The following is a 23164-nucleotide window of genomic DNA, read 5'->3' on the forward strand; positions in this document are numbered from 1 at the left end:
GACCAAAATTAGCCATTCACAACCCTTGGCCAGTATTTCGAAAAATAAGCGTTATATTGGGGATTTCTAATGTCGATAATACAAGTTGCACTATTTTTTTTTTCTATAAAATATTTTGAGCTAAAACTTAACAGAAAACTTCTTTGTACTCTATATTTTAACATAAGCGTGATTAAGAAGCTAAATTTTAAACTTCGTCACACAACTTTTGCGATTAAACTTTGCAATGCACAAATCCGCACCTTTTCCTTTTAAAAAATCATAACCTTTATCAAAACAAGAATAAAAGCTTGAAACAGGTACCGTTGTCTTCAGAAATGTTAGAGCTATATACTGTAAAAAAAATATTAAAATGGAACAGAGTTGTAGCGAGGTAAACGCAAAAAAACGTGATTTTATTTATTTTTTTTTATTTTTGGGGTAAAATTGCGATTTTGACAATGTTCCCCCACATAAAATTCAAAATAAACCTCATTTTCGTTTTCAGCACCCTCGAAAATATAAATTATAAATAAAATTAGCCATTCACCTCTCCGTGGTCAGTGCCTGGTCATTTTAGGGGTATCTCCCGCTCGCCTACAAATTTCATGTTAATCAATGCCGTTCTTTAAAATCCGGTGAAAAAACCAAGAATTTCCAAAATTATTGACACTCTTAATATAATATGTTTAGTAGGTACTTTTTGTTTGATGTCATTAGAGTGACGTTTTTAAACTAATAATCAACAATTATTTTATTAGGAAAGACGAACGTGGAGCAATTGTATAACAGAAACAACGACAAAATTAGGATCCTTCATCAACAGCACGCCGTGGAAAAACTGCATGAATTCGAAGCTGGAGTCGACTGCGATTTCGAGAATGATTGCGTTTGGACGTGGCGGAAAGATATTGCGAACGGATTCTTTATCACCTCTGGCACGAAGTACGGACTCAACGAAACGGGGCCCAGAACGGATGCTGATAATAGCGAAGGAGGTAAGATTAATTATTGTTTGTGTAGAGCAGGATCTTTATGTCTGATTCTTAGAACGAAGTCGGCGAGAGATATATCGGAGTTTTATGTGTTCTCAGAAATTGTCAAATATTAGGATGTTCGAACCTTAACCTTTAAAACCCCGAATTAAGGGAGGTTTTATCTTAAAAGGCAAATCTTGTTATCTTTAATAAGGCACAAACCTACAGTTTATAAGAAAACTTAATTAAAAAATAATCGTATTTCGATTCGTAGGACCAGAGATTCCTCAGATAATTCTAAGACAATTTAGCCCAATTCACCTAGTCCGAAAATGGGAGCTAGAGCTCTTTGAAAATGACGCGTTGTATTTAGTTTTTTTAAATACCTCCAGAACATTTCTATTTAGAAAAATGAAAACTGGTACGTTTATATATCTTCCTGCAATGAATTGATTTAATCAATTGCGAATTTCTAGTACCGGTCATATACGCTGTGAGCTCGTACGTAGAGGGGATATTTACAAATTCGCGAGCGCCAGTAGCGACAAGTCTGTAAACCTTTACCGAAAATTTGACATAAATGTCAAAGTGATTAATTTAAAATTAAAATTAAAAACATTAATTATAAAAAATATTAGTTGGTCAAAGCTGTGGTATATATTTTTACCTTAAATATACTTACGTTTTAAATACTGAATTTAAGTTTTTTACTGTTCCGTAATATTTAATTATAAATTATTCTATTAATCTTAGCGCCATCTACACGATAACTGTGAAAGTATCCGAAGTAAGAAATTCATATTTTATCAATAGAACGTCAAAATGATTTAGTCGAGGAAATGAAGCATTTTGGCTCGCAATTTTTTCGTCCAGCATGGATTTACTTGAAATTTTCACAGAAGGTAGGGAATAGTCCAAGGATCATTTTCTATATCATGCCACTGTACGCTAAAACCTTGGGGGTGGTTGCCACCGGGGGCGGGAATTTTTTGTTACATTTTAACCATATAAATCGATGTAAAAAGTAATTCTAAGAAAAAAATGTTTTTTACATTTTCTTCGTAAAACTAATATTTTTCTAGTTATTCGCGCTTGAAAGTAACAGTTTTTCGATGGAAAAATCGACTTTTTAGGAGGTTTTTGAGAATACCTCGAAAAATGTGCATTTAATCAAAAAAAAAACTGTATATATCAAAATTGTATCTTTTAGTAACACAAACTAAATTCTTTTTCTGTAATATCTATAAGACCAATACAAACCGAGTTACGACATGTTAAAAGTTAACTTTTTTCGTCAAATGCATAATTTGAAATATTCAAAGTAAAATATCGGAAAAACTTTGCATTTTTCGAGGAAAGCTTAAATAATCTTTTTTCAAGTATACAGTGAGGCCTTTCAAGAAATAATAATAAAAAGTTTCTAGTCTGAAAATTAAGGAACTTATGATCAAAAAAAGGTCGGTACCTGCTTTTCTCTATGAAAAAATCAGTGAAAATAACCCCCTAACTACCCTCCTAATTAAAAATTGGTCATCACCTTTCTGCAATTCCTTTTATATTTGTATTATCAATAGACTCAAAAAGATTGACCTATTTAAAAGGCCTAATTTTCGAAAAACTGGAGTTTAAAAAAAATAAATTTTTTGGAATTTCCCATTTTTCACCTTTTACTTCAAAATATCTCCGAAAATACTGGAGATACGAAAAAAATGATACACCACTAAATTGTAGCTTTTTTAATAGCTAAAATTTCCTTATGCATAGATTTTCATTACGGTGAACAGTTAGCGAGATATATCCGTTTAAAACCTCTATTTACGAGAAAACACCCCTTATTCGAGTCCTTTAAACCCACCCTAATTAAAAACTAAGGGCTCTTACGAAATTTAGTTTACACAGTCTTATAACTCTTTAAAAATCCTACAAAGTCGTTTTTGAAAAAAATTTTATCGCCAAAAATGAAGGAGCTATGTTTATAAAACGAATTTTTTTTTTCGAAAAATTCGGATAGTCCGCTTATGGATAATTTTCAATGTATACCACAGAACCGGTTCGAATACTGGAAGATGACTAAAAAACTATTTGTATTTGTACATATTTGTAAATTCGTATTTTTGTATAAATAAATGTTTTTTTAACCCGGGAGTAGTCGCGCTCACTTCTGTAACGTCGATAGTCGCGTGTGAGATTCTACCTCAAAATACGAATTTAAAACAAATTTTTATTTTGTACTATTTTTATCTACTTTTTATATTGAAAATATATATTTCTAAAAATTTTATTAAAAAAAATGTGTTAACGGCCACCTGCCAACATCGGCCACCTGTCCTAACGGCCAGTTTAAAAATTTCCCAAACCAATTATATGTAGACTACAAAAATTGGCAATACCGTCCACCTTTCTATATCGGTCAATAGTCCTTTCATTTTTAGTGGCCGTTACTGACAGGTTTTTCTGTATTACGAAAAAGGATGAAATGTGAGATTCTATCTAACGGCGCGACTACTCGCGGGTTAAAGCTAATTGGCTCTCCCCAAAGCCATAAATTCCACAAAAAGAAGAAGAAGAAAAAAAAATTCCTACGCATTACTACACCTTTCCTCGAGGCACTTAGGAAATTTTTTCAAAATTGCAAAATTTTTCATCAAGTTATCGCCAAAAAGGATAAAAATTGAGATTCTATCTCACCGCGCGACTACTCGCGGGTTAATTCTTTAATTCTACTTTTTTTTCTGTGTAGACCTATTAAAATATCTACTTATAAAAACTGTAATGTTATTAAGGGTCGTTTTTAAGGGTTGAAATATTATGATATTTTATCCTAAAGTATAAAACAATCATTATTTAACCAATCAAAACCAAATTTTACCCATATTAAAGTTTACAATGTTTTTATATAATTCTTGAAAATACGGGGTAGTTTACACCCCTAAAAATAATCAACGCCCTTAAGCATGATATAGAATATTAAGTACAGGGTGAGATGATCCTAATCCCAAATTTTTATGTAAATCGATGCAAGATGAAATTATTCTTTTAGGATAAGTAAATTTTTTATATATAGCTCCAACAAGGGTGGTTTTAAGGGTTGAAATATTATGATAGTATATCTTAAAGCATAAAACAATAATTATGTAACAAATAAGAACAAAATGCTGACAGTATTAAAGTTTAAAATGTTATTTTATAATTTTTTACAATTAGGGGTAGTTTTCACCCTTAAAAAACCAAAAGCGTACAACGGCTCAATATAGAAAATGAACTAAAGGGTGTAATGAGCATAAGCCCAAATTTTTGTACAAATCGATGCTGGACGAAAATATTGCTAGGTTTGGCCATCTTTTCAGCTTCATTTCCTCGACTAATTAGCAAAATCTTAAAAAAATCGATTATAATTTAATTACTTTTTTGCGTTGTAAATATTAAATAAGCGATAACAATTAAATAATAAATTTAAAAATTACCGGTGAAAGTTAAATTAGTAATCCGCTAGGAGCGGCACCAGCGAAGCTCAGAGCGTATATGCGTCCGTTTTGGGTAGATCAATGGTTATTTTATCGCATAACTTTTCTGTCTTTAACTTTTAAACATTTTTGGCACTGTGTGTGTGTGTTTGTGTTTTATTGGCATTGGTTTTCACGACCAACTGGCCAGTCAATTTCATAATGATTTTTTAGACTATAACTTATCACTAACTCAGGAGAGTATCTAATGTGTAGTGTTTGTGTTGAGTAAGTGTCTTGTTACTTTGCAAAGTCGACGTCATTGTCTTCGCAAAGATACGCTAATTGTATCCGAGCGTCTGCAATCCCTCCGGTGAGTACCGATCCCCAGGGGCGGCCCGTCAGGGTAGACAAGGTAGGCGCCGCCTAACTTATTTCAGAAAGGGGTCAAGTGACAAATCTTGACAAAATGAGTGCAAAAAATTAATTTTTTTTCTTAAACAAATTAACAAGATACATTTTTAAAAAATACAACACTTTTTGACAAATACTCCAGGTTGTTAGGTAGAATTATTATTTTATGTAAAGTGATTGTTGAATGTAAACAGAGTGTAAACTTGATATTCTCAAAAGTAGATACTTGTGACTTGACCCCTTTCTGAAATAAACGATTCAATTTATAAATTTTGATGCAATACCTAAGTATCTAAAAATCTAAAATAAAAAAAGGTACTTTTTAATTCACCTCCGAAGTTGTAATAATTATTGTACGCTCCCCGTAGCGTAGCGCTACTACCGACGGCTCTACCCTAGGCTAGGGCAGGCGCTTTTAAAAGCAGCCGAACAGAATTCGCATTTTGTCTCACTCTTTACGCTAAGCACAGCGCTGTAATATTTTCGCTTGCCTGGCCGTGGTGGCCAGCATTTCCAATATTTTCGGGCTATAGGTAGGCTAGATTCTTTTGCGCCTTTGACATTGGTTGTGCCGAGCTGCATCTCGGGACTGCAAATTGCATGTTTTAGGATCCTGACTACCAATTCTGAAAAAAACGAAAAGTTCGAATTTTGTCATGAAATTTGGTATGTGGGGTTAGAATAATATTTCTAACAATTTTCCGAATAACTTTTTGCGATATCTAATATTGAAAATTCGTCCTATTTGTGAATTCGCAATAAGCCGCGTTTAAAATTAAATTTCAGTTGATTATCTTAAAAAGTGTAAACCATCAAAATGAATGACTGCAAAATTTCAAATCTGTATTTATTTTGATAGCCGAAATATAAGAGTGTCTTCATCTTAAATGCGACACTCTATACAGGGTGTTTGGTAAAGAATGGGCCATAGCTTAACCCTAGATTCCTGAGGTTAAAATATGTCGATTTAAGCTAACTTATCTTAGTACGAAAGTTGATAATAACCGAAATACAGGGTGTCAAAGTTAAACTTTTATTTTATTTATTCTTGAATATTTGATAAGCGAGGATTTTTTGGAACGAAAAATCTAAATTCGCCACCAAAAATGATGTATTATTCAGAGGGCGCCACATACGCCTTTCAGCACTCATTTAATAGGTTCAGTTTTTTTATTACCCACTCTACATACTTTTTAAATCAAAAATTTTATTCTGTTAATATTTTTACTTAAAAAAGGTATACTACATTCATATCGCTAAACTCGACGGTTTTCGGGATAAACGCATTTTAAATCTGCGAGGCAATATAATTTTTTGCATATCATTGTAGTTACACCCGAAAAATAACTTAAAATCATAAAAATTTACAAAAATGTATCTTAAATTTCTTCAAATAGAATTTACGATGCAATGACATAAATATGGGAACTGGCACAACTATTATGGTTTCAAGTTTATTTTTCGGGTCTAACTACAATGATATGCAAAAATTATGTTATATCGCAGACTTAAAATGTGTTTATCTCGAAAACAGTTGAGCTTAGCGAGATGAATCTAGTATACCTTTTTTAAGTAAAAATATTAAGAGAATAAAAATGTTGATTCAAAAAGTACGTGGAGTGGGAGATGAAAAAAATTGAACGTATTAAATAAGCGCTGAAAGACGTATGTAGCGCCCTCTGGGTAATACATCATTTTTGGTGGCAAATTTAGATTTAAACCCTCGTTTACCAAATTTCGTGTTGTTATTCCATGTCTGTCAGCAAATATTCAAGAATAAATAAAATAAAAGTTTAAGTTTGTCACCCTGTATTTCGGTTATTATCAACTTTGGTACTAAGGTAAGTTAGCTTAAATCGACCAATTTTAAGCTCAGGAATGTAAGGTTAAGCTATGGCCCATTCTTTACCAAACACCCTGTACCTATATAGGTATGTAGATATTATACAGTATATGTATGTGTCGCCTACCCATATACTGAGGTCACGAGCCGCCACTGACGATCCCACAAGCACAGAAACTATCTTTATTTATTAATTTATAATAAACGAAAAATTCCTGACCCTGGTGAGATTCGAACTCACGATCATTCGGAACTTTTGATCCAAACTGAGCCACAGAGGCTCAAAACTGAGCCACAGAGGCTCAAAATATAATGCAAGGAAAAATAGAAGGAAAACGGAATCCAGGCCGTAGAAGAATGTCGTGGATGCGGAATTTGAGAGAGTGGTTTGGCTGCACCACTAATGAACTTTTTAGGTCAGCTGTAAACAAAGTCAGGGTAGCCTTGATGATTTCCAATCTCCGATAGGAGTGGCACAAGAAGAATAAGAACAAGAAGAGCCACAGAGGGGGTTATTTTTGACACTGAATTATTAAATTATGGGGTATTTTAGTACTAAAAGGTACTCTTGCTTTAAGTTGGTAGGCTACACCGCTTTCTAGAAAAATCGATTTGAAAATGTTTCGTTTTTTAATTTGAAAAAGAAAATCAATAAAAAACTGTGTATTTGACCGACTGATAGTAAGAGTAACTTTTAGTATTAGAGCAGCTCATAATCTAATAATCCAGTATCAAAAATGCTTAAAAGTTAAAGATAAAACAGTTATGCGATAAAATAACCATTGACTTTCCCAAAACGGACGCATATGAACGGTACTAGAAATTCGCAATTGATTAAATCGATTCATCTCTGGAATATACAGAAATATACCAGTATTCGTTTTTCTAAATAGTTTTTTTTTTTTTTTTCGAATTCAAAAGACGAAAAATTTTTTAATTAGATTTTTCTAGAAAAAGGTGTATCCTACCAACTTAAATCAAGAGTACCTTTTAGTACTAGAATACCTCACAATTTATTAATTCATTGTCAAAAATGTGTAAAAGTCAAATACAAAAATTATGCGATAAAATAACCGTTGCCCTACCCAAAACGGAAGCATATGACTGGTATTAAAAATTCGCAATTGATAAGATCGATTTATCTCTGGAAGATAAATAGGCGTACATACCAGTTTTTATTTTTCCAAATAAGAGCTTTCTGGAGGTATGCAAGAAACTAATTACAAGGCGCCATCTTCAAAGAGCTCTAGCTCCCTTAGAAAGTATTTTTAGACCACTAGAATTGGGTTAAATCTTCTTAAAACCAACTGAGGAATCTCCGGTCTTCGTTTGTCAGGAGAGTTTGTGGACACCCTGTATACAGGGTGGTTCATCTTATTCGCCTCGGTGTCTGTACGGAAAACCACTTGATATTTTAAAAAAATTTCTTCACAGTAATATACAGGGCCATTAATACTACAATCTAAAAATAATGTGAATTATACAGGGTGCTCCAAAAAAGAGTGGTACATCAAAGTTATATTTTTTCTTATGGAATGCCCTATATCTGATGGCATTACTGAATTGACCTTAAAAAATAAGCTATACTTTTATAAGGGTTCCCTATACCTAAATACAGGGTGTTTTGATTTATTTCGATTTTAGAAAAAAATAAATATCTACGAATCTAAGAATCAGTAACAAATTCCTTCTTGGATCTTAATAATAGACTATTTAGCATACTTAAACAGATGCTTACTGCAACAAAATTTCTTACAGAGTGGTCAAAATATGAGATTGTTCTATTAACAAATTCAAGCTGTAATAACTTACTTAATTTAAATGGAACACCCTGTATCTTACTAGTCTATCGCGTAGAAAATATACTTATCTTTCAATTTGTATTAGGGTTTCCTACACCTATCTTTTTACAGGGTGGTCAAAATATTAGATTGTTCTATTAACAAATTCAAGCTGCAATAACTTACTTATTTTAAATAGAACACCCTGTATCTTACTAGCCTATCGCGTAGACAATTTATTTAGCTTTCAATTCTTATTAGGGTTTCCTATACCTATCTCCCTTCATTTGTTAAATATTTAAAGATTTCCTAATTTGCAAGCTTTAAAAATTAGAATTAAGTAAATATGTCGTGGTTACATATTATGTACAACACATCACCAACACCGGCAATATACTTAGACATGATACTGTCAATAATAAAATTTTCATTGTTATCATGTAATCACACAGAGTGTTGTATTATTTTAGTTGATTTTGGCCTACATGTGACATTGAATAATATGTTTATATTAAACTGCATACCCTATATTAGATGCCGTATTCTGGAAGATACTTAAATTATATTTCATTCCGTATAAGTGTTTTCCATATCTTAAACCAATGGTTATTAAATAAATTTAAGAACATCACTTTTTGTTTGAATCTTTGAATCGCAATTACAGACAATTAAATGCAATGGCTACTATGACGAAAACGAGCCTATTGTACAAAAATATGTAAAAATGGGTATTTACAGAATAACATGGGAATTAACATTTACAGAATAACATGTGTATTGAGAATGTTTACATGGAATTGAAGAGATTTTAAATATCTTCCATTATAAAGAATAGAATATCGAGTATGTCATTTAAAATAAGAACACTCTGTGTGATTAAATGATAAAAATATGAATTTTATTAACGAAAGTATCTTGACTAAGATATTTAAGTATATTGCCGGTGTTGGTGATGTGTTGTACGTAACCACGACATAGGTACTTAATTCTAATTTTTAAAGCTTACAAATTAGGAAATCTTTAAATATTTCAAAAATGAAAGGAGATAGGCATAGGTAACCCTAATAAGAATTGAAAGCAAAGTAAATTTTATACGCGATAGATTAGTAAGATACAGGGTGTTCCATTTAAAATAAGTAAGTTATTACAGCTTGAATTTGTTAATAGAACAATCTAATATTTTGACCACCCTGTAAAAGATAGGTATAGGAAACCCTAATATAAATTGAAACCTAAGTAAATTTTCTACGCGATAGACTAGTAAGATATAGGGTGTTCTATTTAAAATAAGTAAGTTATTACAGCTTGAATTTGTTAATAGAACAATCTCATATTTTGACCACCCTGTAAGAAATTTTGTTGCAGCAAGCATCTGTTTAAGTATGCTAAATAGTATATTATTAAGATCCAAGAAGGAATTTGTTACTGATTCTTAGATTCGTAGATATTTATTTTTTTCTATAACCTTACATTTTCATAAAAATCGAAATAAATCAAAACACCCTGTATTTAGGTATAGGGATAAATGTATAGCTTATTTTTTAAGGTCAATTCAGTAATGTCATCAGATATAGTGCATTCCATAAGAAAAAATATAACTTTGATATACCACTCTTTTTTGGAGCACCCTGTATAATTCACATTATTTTTAGGTTGTAGTATTAAAGGCCCTGTATATTTCTGTGAAGAAATTTTTTTAAAATATCAAGTGGTTTTCCGTACAGAGACCGAGGCGAATAAGGTGAACCACCCTGTATATACGTATATTTAGAAAAGTACTCAACCCATTCGCGGGTGCGACTGCAGACAGTCGTTTCCCTTTGTAAGTGTCTGCATATGCAGTCGTGTCCGCGAATGGGTTTGGAGAATTAAATTTATATCATAATATGTTTACTCCCATATGAAGATAGTTATTTTTCTAATGCAAAAAAGTTACGGTACATAATTAAATTATTACAAACTACATAAATTAAATTTACCCGTTTCTAGCTACAGTACCTACGTACATTGTACATGATACTTTTATTATCGCCATTTGAATTTCATTATTATAATGGCTTCAATAAATTACTTTTGCAATTATATGGATCCTTTCCTAATTTAGATACATAGTTGTAACATCCAACACATCTTATATATTTCTAGGCTATTTTGAAGAAAAAGATCCCTACAATTAATTCGCTTTCAATTCAGGCGAATTTTATTTTCAGCTGTATAATATTATTTCTGTTTAACTTTCTCCGTTTTCTAATAATTTCAGTTCTTGAGTCATGTCAATATTAGTTGTTGAGTTAACCGTTGTTAAAAGGTATAGACCGGCCAATTTCTTTTTAGCCGTGATATGCGCATATCAAGAAGAGAAAGCGTGGCTACAAAGACAGAAAAGATTTTCTCTCAACTAAGAGAAAAGAGCGTCTCCCTATCCTGGCACATAAAAAACCATTGCGCGTCTCAAGATCAGACACAAAATATATTTGGACAGCTTCTACAGCTCAATCTGTTCAATCGTCCCTCTTTATTCAATGCCAACTATCGTGTCAGAATAGCTTTAGGGTTAGAGTTTCCTGTCCAATGGCATTTCATACAGAGGGTACAACTTGAACTTCTTCATGTCATTTTTGAACATTGAGCTCACTCGTCCGCATTCATCTTGCTGCATGAATCTCCCGCGGGAGAAGCTAGCGAGAAAACAGTTAATTGCGACTTTAGGAGAAGTACAAACAAATAATATTGGTTTGACGAAGAGTGGCAGGAGGTAGTAAAGGAAGAGAAGAAGACTAGGCACCAATTATTAACAGATAATAGAGGGTGTAAAAACGAGAATATAGAATAATTCGGGGGAAACTAAAATCTCTGTGTGGAAAGAAAGGAAATACCATTGAAATTAAAACAGAAAAATTTCAAAAACAAGAAGATAGAAGACGGGTGGGAATGAAGAACTAACAGAGAATCAATGACTTCGTACAAAAGACCTACCATTACTACGTTCGCCAAATCACAAAGGATCAGATGGTTGGGACATGTAGGTAGAAAGAATGGCAGCGAACACAATGTCTAAACTAGTTATCTAAAACTAATCGGTCTCAAAAGAAGAGGTGGACCCAGAACGAGGTATGGATTAATCAACTGGAGGAAGATCTTAAACATGTGAAGATGAGGGACTGGACAAGAGAAGCACAAAACAGAAGTGAATGGAGGAATATTGTTAATAATATACTATATACTTATAGAATAGAATAGAAATATGCTTTATTGTCACTGAAAATTATACAAATTTTATGGACAAAGCTTAATATAAAGTCAGAAAAATAAATAAATAATATCTAACAATAACAATAACAAATACAATTTTCTGAAATTTGATAAGTCGTCAATTTAAAAAAAAATACAAAAATACAAAATATAAGTAAATAAAGTAAAGAAAAAAAAAGCAAAATCGATATATTGCAACAATTTATAGAAATTGCAAAGTGAACATACAAAAAAGTAAACTATAGACATAGGAACTAATTAGTTTAAGCTGCTGCATGTGACACCCAAATATAGATAAGTTTGGTTACTAGTACATTACTGTAATTTCTTAGTTAGTCATTAAGAAACTCTTCTACTGAATAATATGGTATTTTAGATAGATGAGCTTTTGTCATTTTACGGAACTTGGGGAAAGATGTTGCAGATTTGAGTTGTAAAGGAAGATGGTTGTATAGTTTTTTTGCAGAATATAATATAGATTTCTTTACTAACTCAGAGGACGGGATCGGTAAATAGACATCAAAATTTGAATTTCTGGTGGAGTAGTCATGATGAGGCCTTGCTGGAAAGACATGCATGTGTTTACGAATTAAGCAAACAGTTTCTAAAATATATAAAGATGTAAGGGTTAAAATTCCGTGATCTTTGAAGTAATTTCTGCAATGTGTTGTTCTTCTGAGGCCAAACAGATACCTTATTGCTCTTTTTTGTAATTTAAAAATAACATCTAATTGGGCAGCTGTACTAGAACCCCAAAAAGGAAGACTATATCGAAGATGAGACTCGAATAAGGAAAAATATGTTAGTTTAGAAGATGCTAAATTGAGTTCTTTCGAAACAAATCTTATAGCATAGCAGGCTGAGGCGAGTTTCTTACTTAACAAATCGATATGAAGGGATCATTTGAGGTTGCTGTCTAAAAAATACCAAGAAATTTTTCAGAATCAACGGTAGAGATCTGGCTGTTATTAACAAGCAGGGGTTGAAGAGCACTTTTATAGGATAATGCTACTGTCTTATCCACGTTAAAAGAGAGTAAATTAGAGTCAGACCAGGTTTTTATCGTAAGCAAATCAGAAGTTATAGTTGCATGAAGAGATGCAATAGTTGAGTTGCTCCAAGTGATACTGGTATCATCAGCAAAAAGAAAAATTTTCCCATCGATTTTTAAGTTAGTGATGTCATTGATGAAAGTACCGATAGTAAGGCAATAGGTCTATAGTTGCAAGCATTATATTTTTCACCACCCTTATGAAGGGGAATAATAATGGCTATCTTTAGGCACTCTGGGAATTTGCCTCTTTCAAAGGAATCATTAATTAGTGAGACGAGGGTTTCCAACACATTTTCTGTGAGATTTGAGATTTTTATGGATAGTCCATCAGTACTACAGGATGATTTGCTTTTGATACTATTGATCGTTTGGATCAGTTCAGATTTATCGATTGCTCTTATAAAGAATGAATTCGAGAACACTCCTGAATTAGGGAGATAGGAAATGGGATCTTTTTGTGGCAAAATAGTAGAAGTTATATTTTTACTCACATTAACGAAGTATTTGTTTAGATTTTCCGGGTCTGGAAGGGCAATGTTTGAACTGTGTGAGTTCTATTTCGAAGATCGTTTATTATGGACCAAGTTTCTTTTGCAACGCTTTTAGAGCTTCCCAGACGATTTTGATAGTAGAATTTTTTAGCTTTGATGAGTTTTAGTTAGGTTACCCTGTACCTGGTGATATATTGAGTGACAGAGGCGTTGGTAGCAAATTTCTTGATATACAATAGTGAGCGCATATTTTAGGCTGATATGCGGATACCTTTGGTAGCCCAGGGTTTGTGATGTTTTGGCTTAATTGAAATTAAAGGAAATGCCTTATTGAAGATAGAGACAAGCTTTTCTATAAAATCTACGTAAGTTTGAGTTTTGTTTAAAACAACCGTAATTAGTTAATTTTATGATTATGTGTTAGAAAAATGCCCTAGGATTTAATGGCCTGTTTTGCGAATAAAAAAATAATGTGGCATTTGTAAAAAGAATAACAAGGTGAAATAAACAAACTAGTGGAATGCCGAAATAAAACAACAAGTGAAATGAAGAAAAAGCTTTGGAATAATTATTTAGGAAACAAAACAGAAAACAACTATAACAAATACAAAGAGACAAGAACGACAATAAGAGATATATGATAAAAAAAGAAAAGGAAAAGAGTTGGCATCAAGTTGGACCACAGCTGGAACACAATAGCAAATAAATCAAAAACTTTTTACAGAACAAAAAACCTTGAGAATAGACAAACTTAGTAACGATATAAGAATTAAAAACAAAGAAGGAGAAATAATCACAGAAGAAGAAGGAATGATTAAAAGATGGCGGCAACACTGCCAAGAATTATTAACTACCACAAAAGAGAATAGCAATGAAGAAAACAGTAAAGCGACAGGTAGTGAAGAACAGAAGATAAGCATCGAGATAACAATCTAATATACAAGGTGTCCCAAAAGTAGTGGAACGGTCGAATATTTCGCGAACTAAATATCGGATCTAAAAACTGCAAAATACGTGTTCAATCATTTTCAAAAATCTATCCCATGACACCAAACACCAACCCCCACTACACCCCCTGGAGGTGGGGTGGGGGGTAACTTTAAAATCTCAAATGGAATCCCCCAGTTTTTCTTGCAGGTTTTAATTTCTTACGTAAAAGTAAGCAACTTTTATTCAAGGCATTTTTTCGAACTGTGGATAGATGGCGCTATAATTGGGAAAAACGATTTATCCTGATACCATAGGTAAATTATAGAAACGGTCTAATATCTCACGAAATACACTTCCAAATGAGAAACTGAAAAACAGATTTTTAATCTTTTTCGAAAACCTTTCGAATATCACCAAACGTGACCCTCCAACCCACCCCCTGGAGGTGGGGTGGGGGATAACTTTAAAATCTTAAATAGCAACCCCCACTTTTTATTACAGATCCGGATCCGTCATGAAAAATTAAGCAACATTTATTCGAAATATTTTTTAGAATTGTTAATAGATGGCGCTTTAATTGGAAAAATACGATTTATTAGCGCCATCTACCAGAAATTTTAAAAAATGTTTCGAATAAATGTTGCTTAATTTTTTATGACGAATCCGAATCTGCAATAAAAAGTGGGGGTTGCTATTTAAGATTTTAAAGTTACCCCCCACCCCACATCCAGGGGGTGGGTTGGAGGGTCATGTTTGGTGTTATTCGATTGGTTTTCGAAAAAGATTAAAAACCTGTTTTTTGGTTTCTCATTTGGAAGTGTATTTCGTGAGATATTAGACCGTTTCTATAATTTAACTATGGTATCAGGATAAATGGTTTTTCCCAATTATAGCGCCATCTATCCACAGTTCGAAAAAATGTCTTGAATAAAAGTTGCCTACTTTTACGTAACGAATTAAAAATGCAAGAAAAACTGGGAGTTTCCATTTGAGATTTTAGAGTTACCCCCCACCCCCCTTCAGGGGGTGTAGTGGGGGTTGGTGTTTGGTGTCACTGGATAGATTTTTGAAAATGATTGAAAACGTATTTTTCAGTTTTTCGATCCGATGATTAGTTCACGAAATATTCGACTCCGCTACTTTTGGGACACCCTATATAATAGAAGCAATAGGCAAACTTTAGGTAATAATGGAAAGGCGCCCAGACAGTACCATACTGACTGCACTGAAAATGCTGAAAAAACATGGGAATGAAAGGTATACAACAAATAGCCGAAATATTTAAAGGAGATAGATATTTAAAGATTGTAACAACTACGGAGGAATTACACTGATGTTTTTCACTTAACGTCTATGAAAGAATACTAGAACAAAAACTCAGAATCATTACAGAAACTACTTTAAATGAAGCACAGAGAGGCTTTAGAAAGGGACGTGGAGTACAAGATCATATTTTTACGGTAAAACAAATAATTTAAAAAACGTTACTCTCTAAAAACAAAGCATATGTGACCTTGATATACCTTGAAAAGGCATTCGACAGGGTAAAACGATAAACTATGTGGCCAAGCTTGATAAAAAGAGGTGTTGACCAAAAACTAGTTGAAATCATTAAAAGGGTATGTAAGAGAAATAAGAATTAACTAATACATAAAAACATGAAATCAACAGAATTCGAAACAACTGAAGGATTAAGGCAAGGGGGTGTCATGAGCCCAACCCTCTTCAACATCTTTATGGACGAAATCAAGAAGGAGGGTACACCTCAACTAAAGAAATTACATACAGGGTACAAGAATCTCTAAAGTGGCTGTCATTTCGGAATGGTTGCATGCAGATGACTGTAGTTGTGATTTCAGGAAAAAGACGAAGACTTGCAAAATAATCTGCAGACGTGGAATAACGCATTGTATAAACATGGTATGAGATAAATACATATAAAACGAAGATTATGGTAATATCTCAAGAACCATTCGTAATAAATATGCAAATTAATGGAGAGGAAATAGAGCAAGTAAACCATTTCCAATACTTAGGTATTACAATTGAAAATAATGGAAGGCAATGGAAGAAGCAGTTGAAAAGATAATTAGTAAAACATCAAAACTATTCCATGCAATAAAAAATAGCTTCTTAAACAAGAAATACATTACAAGGAAAACCAAACTAACTGTATTTAAAACCATATATAGACCAATATGTACTTACATACTTACAATATGCGAAATAGAAAACTAAAGAGTAAGGTAGAAGCCCTAGAGATGAAGTATTTACGAAAGTTAGAGGAGTGACAATGAGATACAGATATATAGACAGACCTTAAGACGAAGTCAGTACTTGAGTATATTAAAGAAAACATCTAAGTTGGTGAGGACACATAAAAACAAGCAAGACAACATACCGGTGAAAAAATATGGGAAGCTAGGATATAAAAAAAACAAATAGATTAAGACCTAGAGAAGAATGGAATACAGCAGTCGCGAAAATCATTCAAAGGAAGGAAAAAACAATAGAAAAAGCAAGCAGATTAGCATACAACAAGAAACAATGGTCAATATTTGTACACTGAAAAGAGACTCAAAAAAAGTCTAGATATATATACAGAGAGGGGCAAAATTATGGAATGAAATCATTTTTCGAGAATGGGAGTTTTTGGAGGGAAATCCTGAAACAGGTCGATTTTTATATTATGATTTTTTGGCATATGTATCATACTAGTGACGTCATCCATCTGAGTGTGATGACGTAATCGATAATTTTTTTAAATGAGAATAGAGGTCGCGTGATAGTTCATTTGAAAGATTATTCAATTCTCTTTTAAGCAATATAAACATTACAATAATTATTTATACAGGGTGGGCAAAAAAATGTTTTTTTAATTAAATTAATTCACACAAAACGTAGAATGTACGTAATTTATTTAATTCAAAATACGTTTTGCTGTTTTCAGAAAACAGAAAAAAAAGTTTATTTGACAAATAAACATTGCTTTTCGCTTAAATTCAATGCCACCCACCAGCCTCTTGCCAGTCTTGACCATCTAATTTAAGCGAACAGCAGTGTTTATTTGCCATATAAATATGTTTTTGTGTTATATGACAGCAGAAAGATGTATTTTAAATTAAATAAATTACATACATTTTTTTGTGTGAATTAATTTAATTCAAAAATAATTTTTTTGACCGCCCTGTATAAATAATTGTGGTAATGTTTATATTGCTAAAAAGACAATTGAATATACTTTGAAATGAATTATTGCCCCTATTCTCATTTAAAAAAAATATCGATTACGTCATCACGCCCAGATGGATGATCATAGTATGATATATGATATATGTATATTATGCCAAAAATTCATAATTTAAAAATAAAAACCGACCTGTTTCGGGATTTCTCTCCAAAATCTCCCATTCTCGAAAAAATGAATGTATTCTAAAAAACTTTGCATATTCCAAAATATAAATCAAAACATCTCAAATTATCAACAATAATGGAAAATAAAACTCAAGTTTTTCGATAATTTTACTTTATTCAATTTCAGAAAATTTTACCTGTTTATGATTTCACACAAGCAGGTATTTCAATAAACATTAAGTTCAAACCAGTCGAAAAATCTGTTACACATCAGAAAATTTATTCATTACTTTTCCTTTTATTTAAATTTGTTAAATAATTTTTAACGAAAAATTTTAAGTCGGTCCATTTTCTTCCTGCAAACACTGTATGGTCCTCTATTAATTTTGTGCATTGTTTTTTCCTGGCAGGACACCTCTCCTTATATACGGTTTGAACTGATTCAGGATAATTTCTTTTTCGTCTGTGGTTCATGGCCTTCGCTTGAAGCTAACACATTTCTTTTTTGATTTTTTTCTGTGCACTACTCCAGACCCCTCATCTGCAAATAAATAAAATGGTACTTTTAAAATGTGAACAGCTGAAAAAGACGTTTAGCACTTTATATGCATTTGAATACTGCGCGCTAGTACCTACATATTTTCACATATACAGAGTGAGTTTTATGTATGGAAACTCTCCATTATCCCGGAAATGGCTTGCACGATTTTTATAGATTTTGGTGGGTAACGCTCGAAACACACACTAAGAATTTTGAACGTACGATGGTTGAAATCTACATAGTGGCTCGAACAATCATATAATATAGAATCTTTCTCCCTTCACTGAACGTTTCAAGAGGTGAAGGGACAAAGATTCCATATGATTGCTCGAGCCACTATGTAGATTTCAACCAACGCACGGTCAAAATTCTTAGTGTGTGAAACAAGCGTAAGGGTTTTCTAATGGGGTCAATATTATAGTGTTAATTACATTGTTGTTAGATCTTCAGTTTTTCTGAAAATCTAATGAACTCTCTTTTTTCGAATGGAACACCCTATAAATTTTTTGCCTTTTAAAGTGCTTAAGAAATACTGATTATTTTTCATGTTATATTCCCTATACCTAAATGCTATAATTTCTGAGTTATTGCTACATTTATTAAAAAAAAAATAAACAAATTTAAAAAATCAATTATTTCAGCCCGGATAAATATTTTTTTAGGTTCTTTGGACCATTCTGAACAAAAAAGTTTTTTTGTAATTTTTCTCTATAGACAAGGCGAAAACGGCGGGTTCGTTGGGAAAAATATTCCCATGAGATTTTTTGCATAATTACATTCGTGAGACATCCCAGAATAAGGTTCAAGAAGTCGCTCACGTGAAAAGTGGGCCAAATTTTTTTAACAATTTTTTTAATCAAATTGCAAAAATCAATATTTTTGACCCGGGCAATTTTTTTGTAGGTTTTTTTGGACCATTCTGGATAAAAAAAGGTGTCATAATTTTTCTCTAAAGTTGATCGTTTTCGAGTTATAAGCAATTTAAAATTGAAAAAAACGAAAAATGGCGATTTTCAAGGCTTAATAACTTGGTTAAAAGTTATTATTATGAAAGTCAGAAAGTGACTAAATCAAAGTTTAATGCCTCCCTACAAGATCCCGAAGAAATTTTTGTCATTATTTTATTACTAAGCTGTTATTTTTAAGTAATAATATTTAGCGCCATGCACGTGGTAGCCGGCCGTAAATGCTGAGTACAAGAGAGATGCCACTCCAGCAGTCCAATTGTGCATCTTACTTGCACTCACATTTAAAGCCGCCTACCACGTGCATGGCGCTCAATATTATTACTTAAAAATAACAGCTTAGTAATAAAATAATGACAAAAATTTCTTCGGGGTCGTGTAAGGGGGGCATTAAACTTTGATTTAGTCACTTTCTGACTTTCATGATAATAACTTTTAACCGAGTTATTAAGCCTTGAAAATCGCCATTTTTCGTCTTTTTCAATTTTAAATTGCTTATAACTCGAAAACGATCAACTTTAGAAAAAAATTATAAGAGACCTTTTTTATCCAGAATGGTCCAAAAAACCTATAAAAATTGTCCGGGCCAAAAATATTGATTTTTGCAATTTGATTAAAAAAAATTGTTAAAAAAAAATTGGCCCACTTTTCACATGGGCGACTTCTTGAACCTTATTCTGGGATGTCTCACGAATGTAATTATGCAAAAAAATCTCATGGGAATATTTTTCCCAACGAACCCGCGGTTTTCGTCTTGTCTACTAAAGTTAATCGTTTTTGAGTTACAAACAATTTAAAACTAAAAAAAAAACAAAAAAATTACGATTTTCAAGGACCAAAAACACAAGTAAAAAATATAATTTTTGAAATTATGAAGTATATAAAATATACCTGATTTTAAGCTGCAACCTTCTTCTATCAGCTACCCATAATAATTTTGGCATGTTTTATTATAAAACAATGGGTGGAATGCATAAAACGTAGTACATGCTAATGCTTCAAGTATGTACTACATTTTTGAAGATTTTACTACACTTGCAAAGCATTAAATGCTTTATAAGTGTAGTAGAACACTTACAAAGATTTGTAAGTGTAGTAATGCTTTGTAAGGGTAGTAAAATCTTCAAAAATATAGTACATACTTGAAGCATTAGCAGGTACTACGTTTTATGCATTCCACCCATTGTTTTTTTAATTGTTAATGAAGCGCATATGAGAGGACGGACGATCATTATGCATTAACGGATATGATGCATTAACAACTAAAAAACAGTGTTTTAAAATGAAACAATCCCAAATTACTTATCGGTACCTATCTGATAAACTAAGGCTTGAGCTTGACTTTATTAACTTCGTAGTTTCAAAAGTAATAGTGTTTATTTGGGTTTTTGAACCTTAAAAATCGTCATTTTTCGTTTTTTTTTTTAGTTTTAAATTGTTTATAACTCGGAAACGATTAACTTTAGAGAAAAATTACCGAAGATTTTTTTTGTTCTCAATGATCCAAATAATCTAAAATAATGTCTGCCCGGGCCAAAAAAGTTGATTTTTATAATTTGTTTAAAACATTTTGTTTATGAAATTTAATGAAATTCAAGATCAAATTGAAACTTTACTCAAAGCGGATCAGTTAGCTACGGAGGTTCTTGAGCGCGAGGAATTTTATAATAAGCACTCTTCTGTAGTAGCGATCGCGAGAAAAATCATCCGCGATTATGGGGGCGATAAAGCTAGTGAGCGCTCTAAAAATTCATACGCGGGTCACTGTATTGAGCTGAAACCGATAGAATTAGGACATTTTAACGGGAATATGGACAATTGGCTTGATTATGCTAATATCTTTGAGTCCTTAGTCAACAAGAATGAGTACTTAGATAATATTAGGCGTTTTCATTATCTAAGAAGTTCTCTACAAGGCAGCGCCGCTCAAATCATACGAACTTTGGAATTCACCGCGGAAAATTACGAGATTGCGTGGAAATTAGTTAGGGAAAGGTACGATAATAATAGATTATTAATATCCAATCACGTCAATGCGTTATTCAATATAGAACCGATAAATAAAGAGTCATCTGGTAGATTGCGGCAACTAGTTGACATTTTTTCAAAACATTTATACGCATTAAAGCAACTAGGCTTACCTACAGAATATTGGGACGTTCTCCTGATTCATATTATTTCGAGCAAATTTGACACATATACTTTACGCGCGTGGGAGAACAGCAAGACGAGCAACGAAATACCTAGTTTCGACGATTTTAAGACGTTTTTAAAATCAAGGGCGGACCTCTTAGAATCAATTGAGGCAAATCAAGCGGAAAAACAGAATACGCGAAATAATTCGCAAGCGGGCGCATATCCGCGGAATACAAAAAATTCGCAGAATACTCGCGGTCTATACTCATCGCAAGACACTCCAAACAATACAGATAGTGCGAGATGTTGCCCTATGTGCAAGGGGGAACATGCTATTTATCAATGCGGCGAATTTTTAAGGCTTTCATCGAAGGAAAGATTCGATAAAGTACGAAAGATGAACCTTTGCACTAACTGCCTTAAAGGGGGGCACTACTATAGGAGGTGTAAACAATCAACGTGCAAGAGGTGTTCTTCTAAACATCACACGTATTTGCACCCCGATAGGTCAAGCGAGCGAAACACACCTTCAATGCGACAACCTGTAGTAAGCGCGAGCGAAAATCAAGCGGTAGATGACCTACAAGGCACTCTAAATACTACCAATTTGACAGCTTCTGCTGTTAGCAGCAAGGCCAGCCCTGAACAAAGCATACTATCCACAGTATTGGTCAATATTGTCGATGGCCAGGGCAAATTATACGCGGTGCGAGCGCTACTAGACTGCGGCTCGCAGAGTTCATTTATCACGGAAAATTTATGCGATCGGCTTCGAATTAAACGAAGCAGAGTGGACATATCTGTCTTAGGGATAAACAACGCGTCATCTCCCGTTCGTTTCAGGTGCGCAATAAAAGTACAATCCCGTAGCAACACGAGCTTTTGTACAATGTTAAACTGTTTCGTAATTCCGGAAATTACAGGCTTCATACCAGCGGTTAAAATAGATATTAGCGATCTAGGAATACCCAGCCATTTGCAGTTAGCGGATGATTACTTCTATAAACCACAACGGGTCGAATTATTAATAGGAAGTGATCTGTTCTGGCAAATTCTTGGCACGAATAGAATCAGTTTAGGGAAGAATAAACCATTTATGCAGGAAACTTCATTTGGTTGGATCATAGCAGGGCCGTACTCTACCCGAAATAACTCAGCAGGAAACGGAACAACCAAGTGTAATTTTGCCAATACTATGGAGGTCACGAATAGATGCCTTTAAAGTAAAAACAAATGAAGACCAATTCCGAGAGGTCTTAGCGGATAAGTTCAAATATGATCCTTCACATAATCAAGATGAAATTGACGAAATTAACAAAAACATCAATAAGAACCTTCTCGAAGCCGGACTACAGGTCGCAAAGAAAACAAGTACTAAAGAAGACAAAATAAACAACGAAACTAAACAACTAATGACGGAAAGACGACAACTACTAACGCAAAACAAACGCCATACTCAAGAATACATAGAACTTAATAAAACAATTAGAAAAGAACTAAAACGCGACTTACAAAAATGGAACGAGAACTTAATAGAGCGAGTCATTGAAAACAACAGAGGCTTAAAATGTCTAAGACCCGCACTGGGTGTTCAAAAAATCATTAAAATTAAAGAAGCCAATAGTAAGGAAGAGAAGAACAAATATAAAATAACAAAAATAGTCGAAGACTTCTACAAAAGCTTGTACAGCTCGCAAAGCCAGCCTAATGAATCAACAAAGGAGAACGTCAAACGAAAAATAAAAAATGTGGGATCAGAAGTACTACCAAATATAAAGGGATTCGAAATAGAAAGAGCTTTAAAAGAACTAAAAAATAATAAAGCTCCAGGACAGGACGGTATAATTGCCGAGCTCTTGAAAACAAGCAAAACAGTAACAATCCCTATACTAACAGAGCTATTTAATAAATGTCTCCATAATAGCAAGATCCCTAAAGACTGGAACGAAAGTCTAGTAATACTTTTACACAAAAAAGGGGACAAATGTGACCTACAGAATTATA

General features: G+C 33.0%; 1 protein-coding gene across 2 annotated transcripts in view; it reads left to right on the forward strand.

Moving 5' to 3' along the window:
- Positions 1 to 23164, forward strand: part of LOC114330435 (leukocyte tyrosine kinase receptor) — a 366482-nt gene that overhangs the window by 131530 nt on the left and 211788 nt on the right. For both annotated transcript variants that reach the window (XM_050652706.1, XM_050652707.1), the window contains exon 4: positions 741 to 977. In XM_050652706.1, the coding sequence (XP_050508663.1) occupies positions 741 to 977 (237 nt within the window). The remainder of the gene's footprint in view (positions 1 to 740; positions 978 to 23164) is intronic.

The sequence above is a fragment of the Diabrotica virgifera genome, chromosome 6, assembly GCF_917563875.1.
Source record: "Diabrotica virgifera virgifera chromosome 6, PGI_DIABVI_V3a".
Taxonomy (NCBI): domain Eukaryota; kingdom Metazoa; phylum Arthropoda; class Insecta; order Coleoptera; family Chrysomelidae; genus Diabrotica; species Diabrotica virgifera.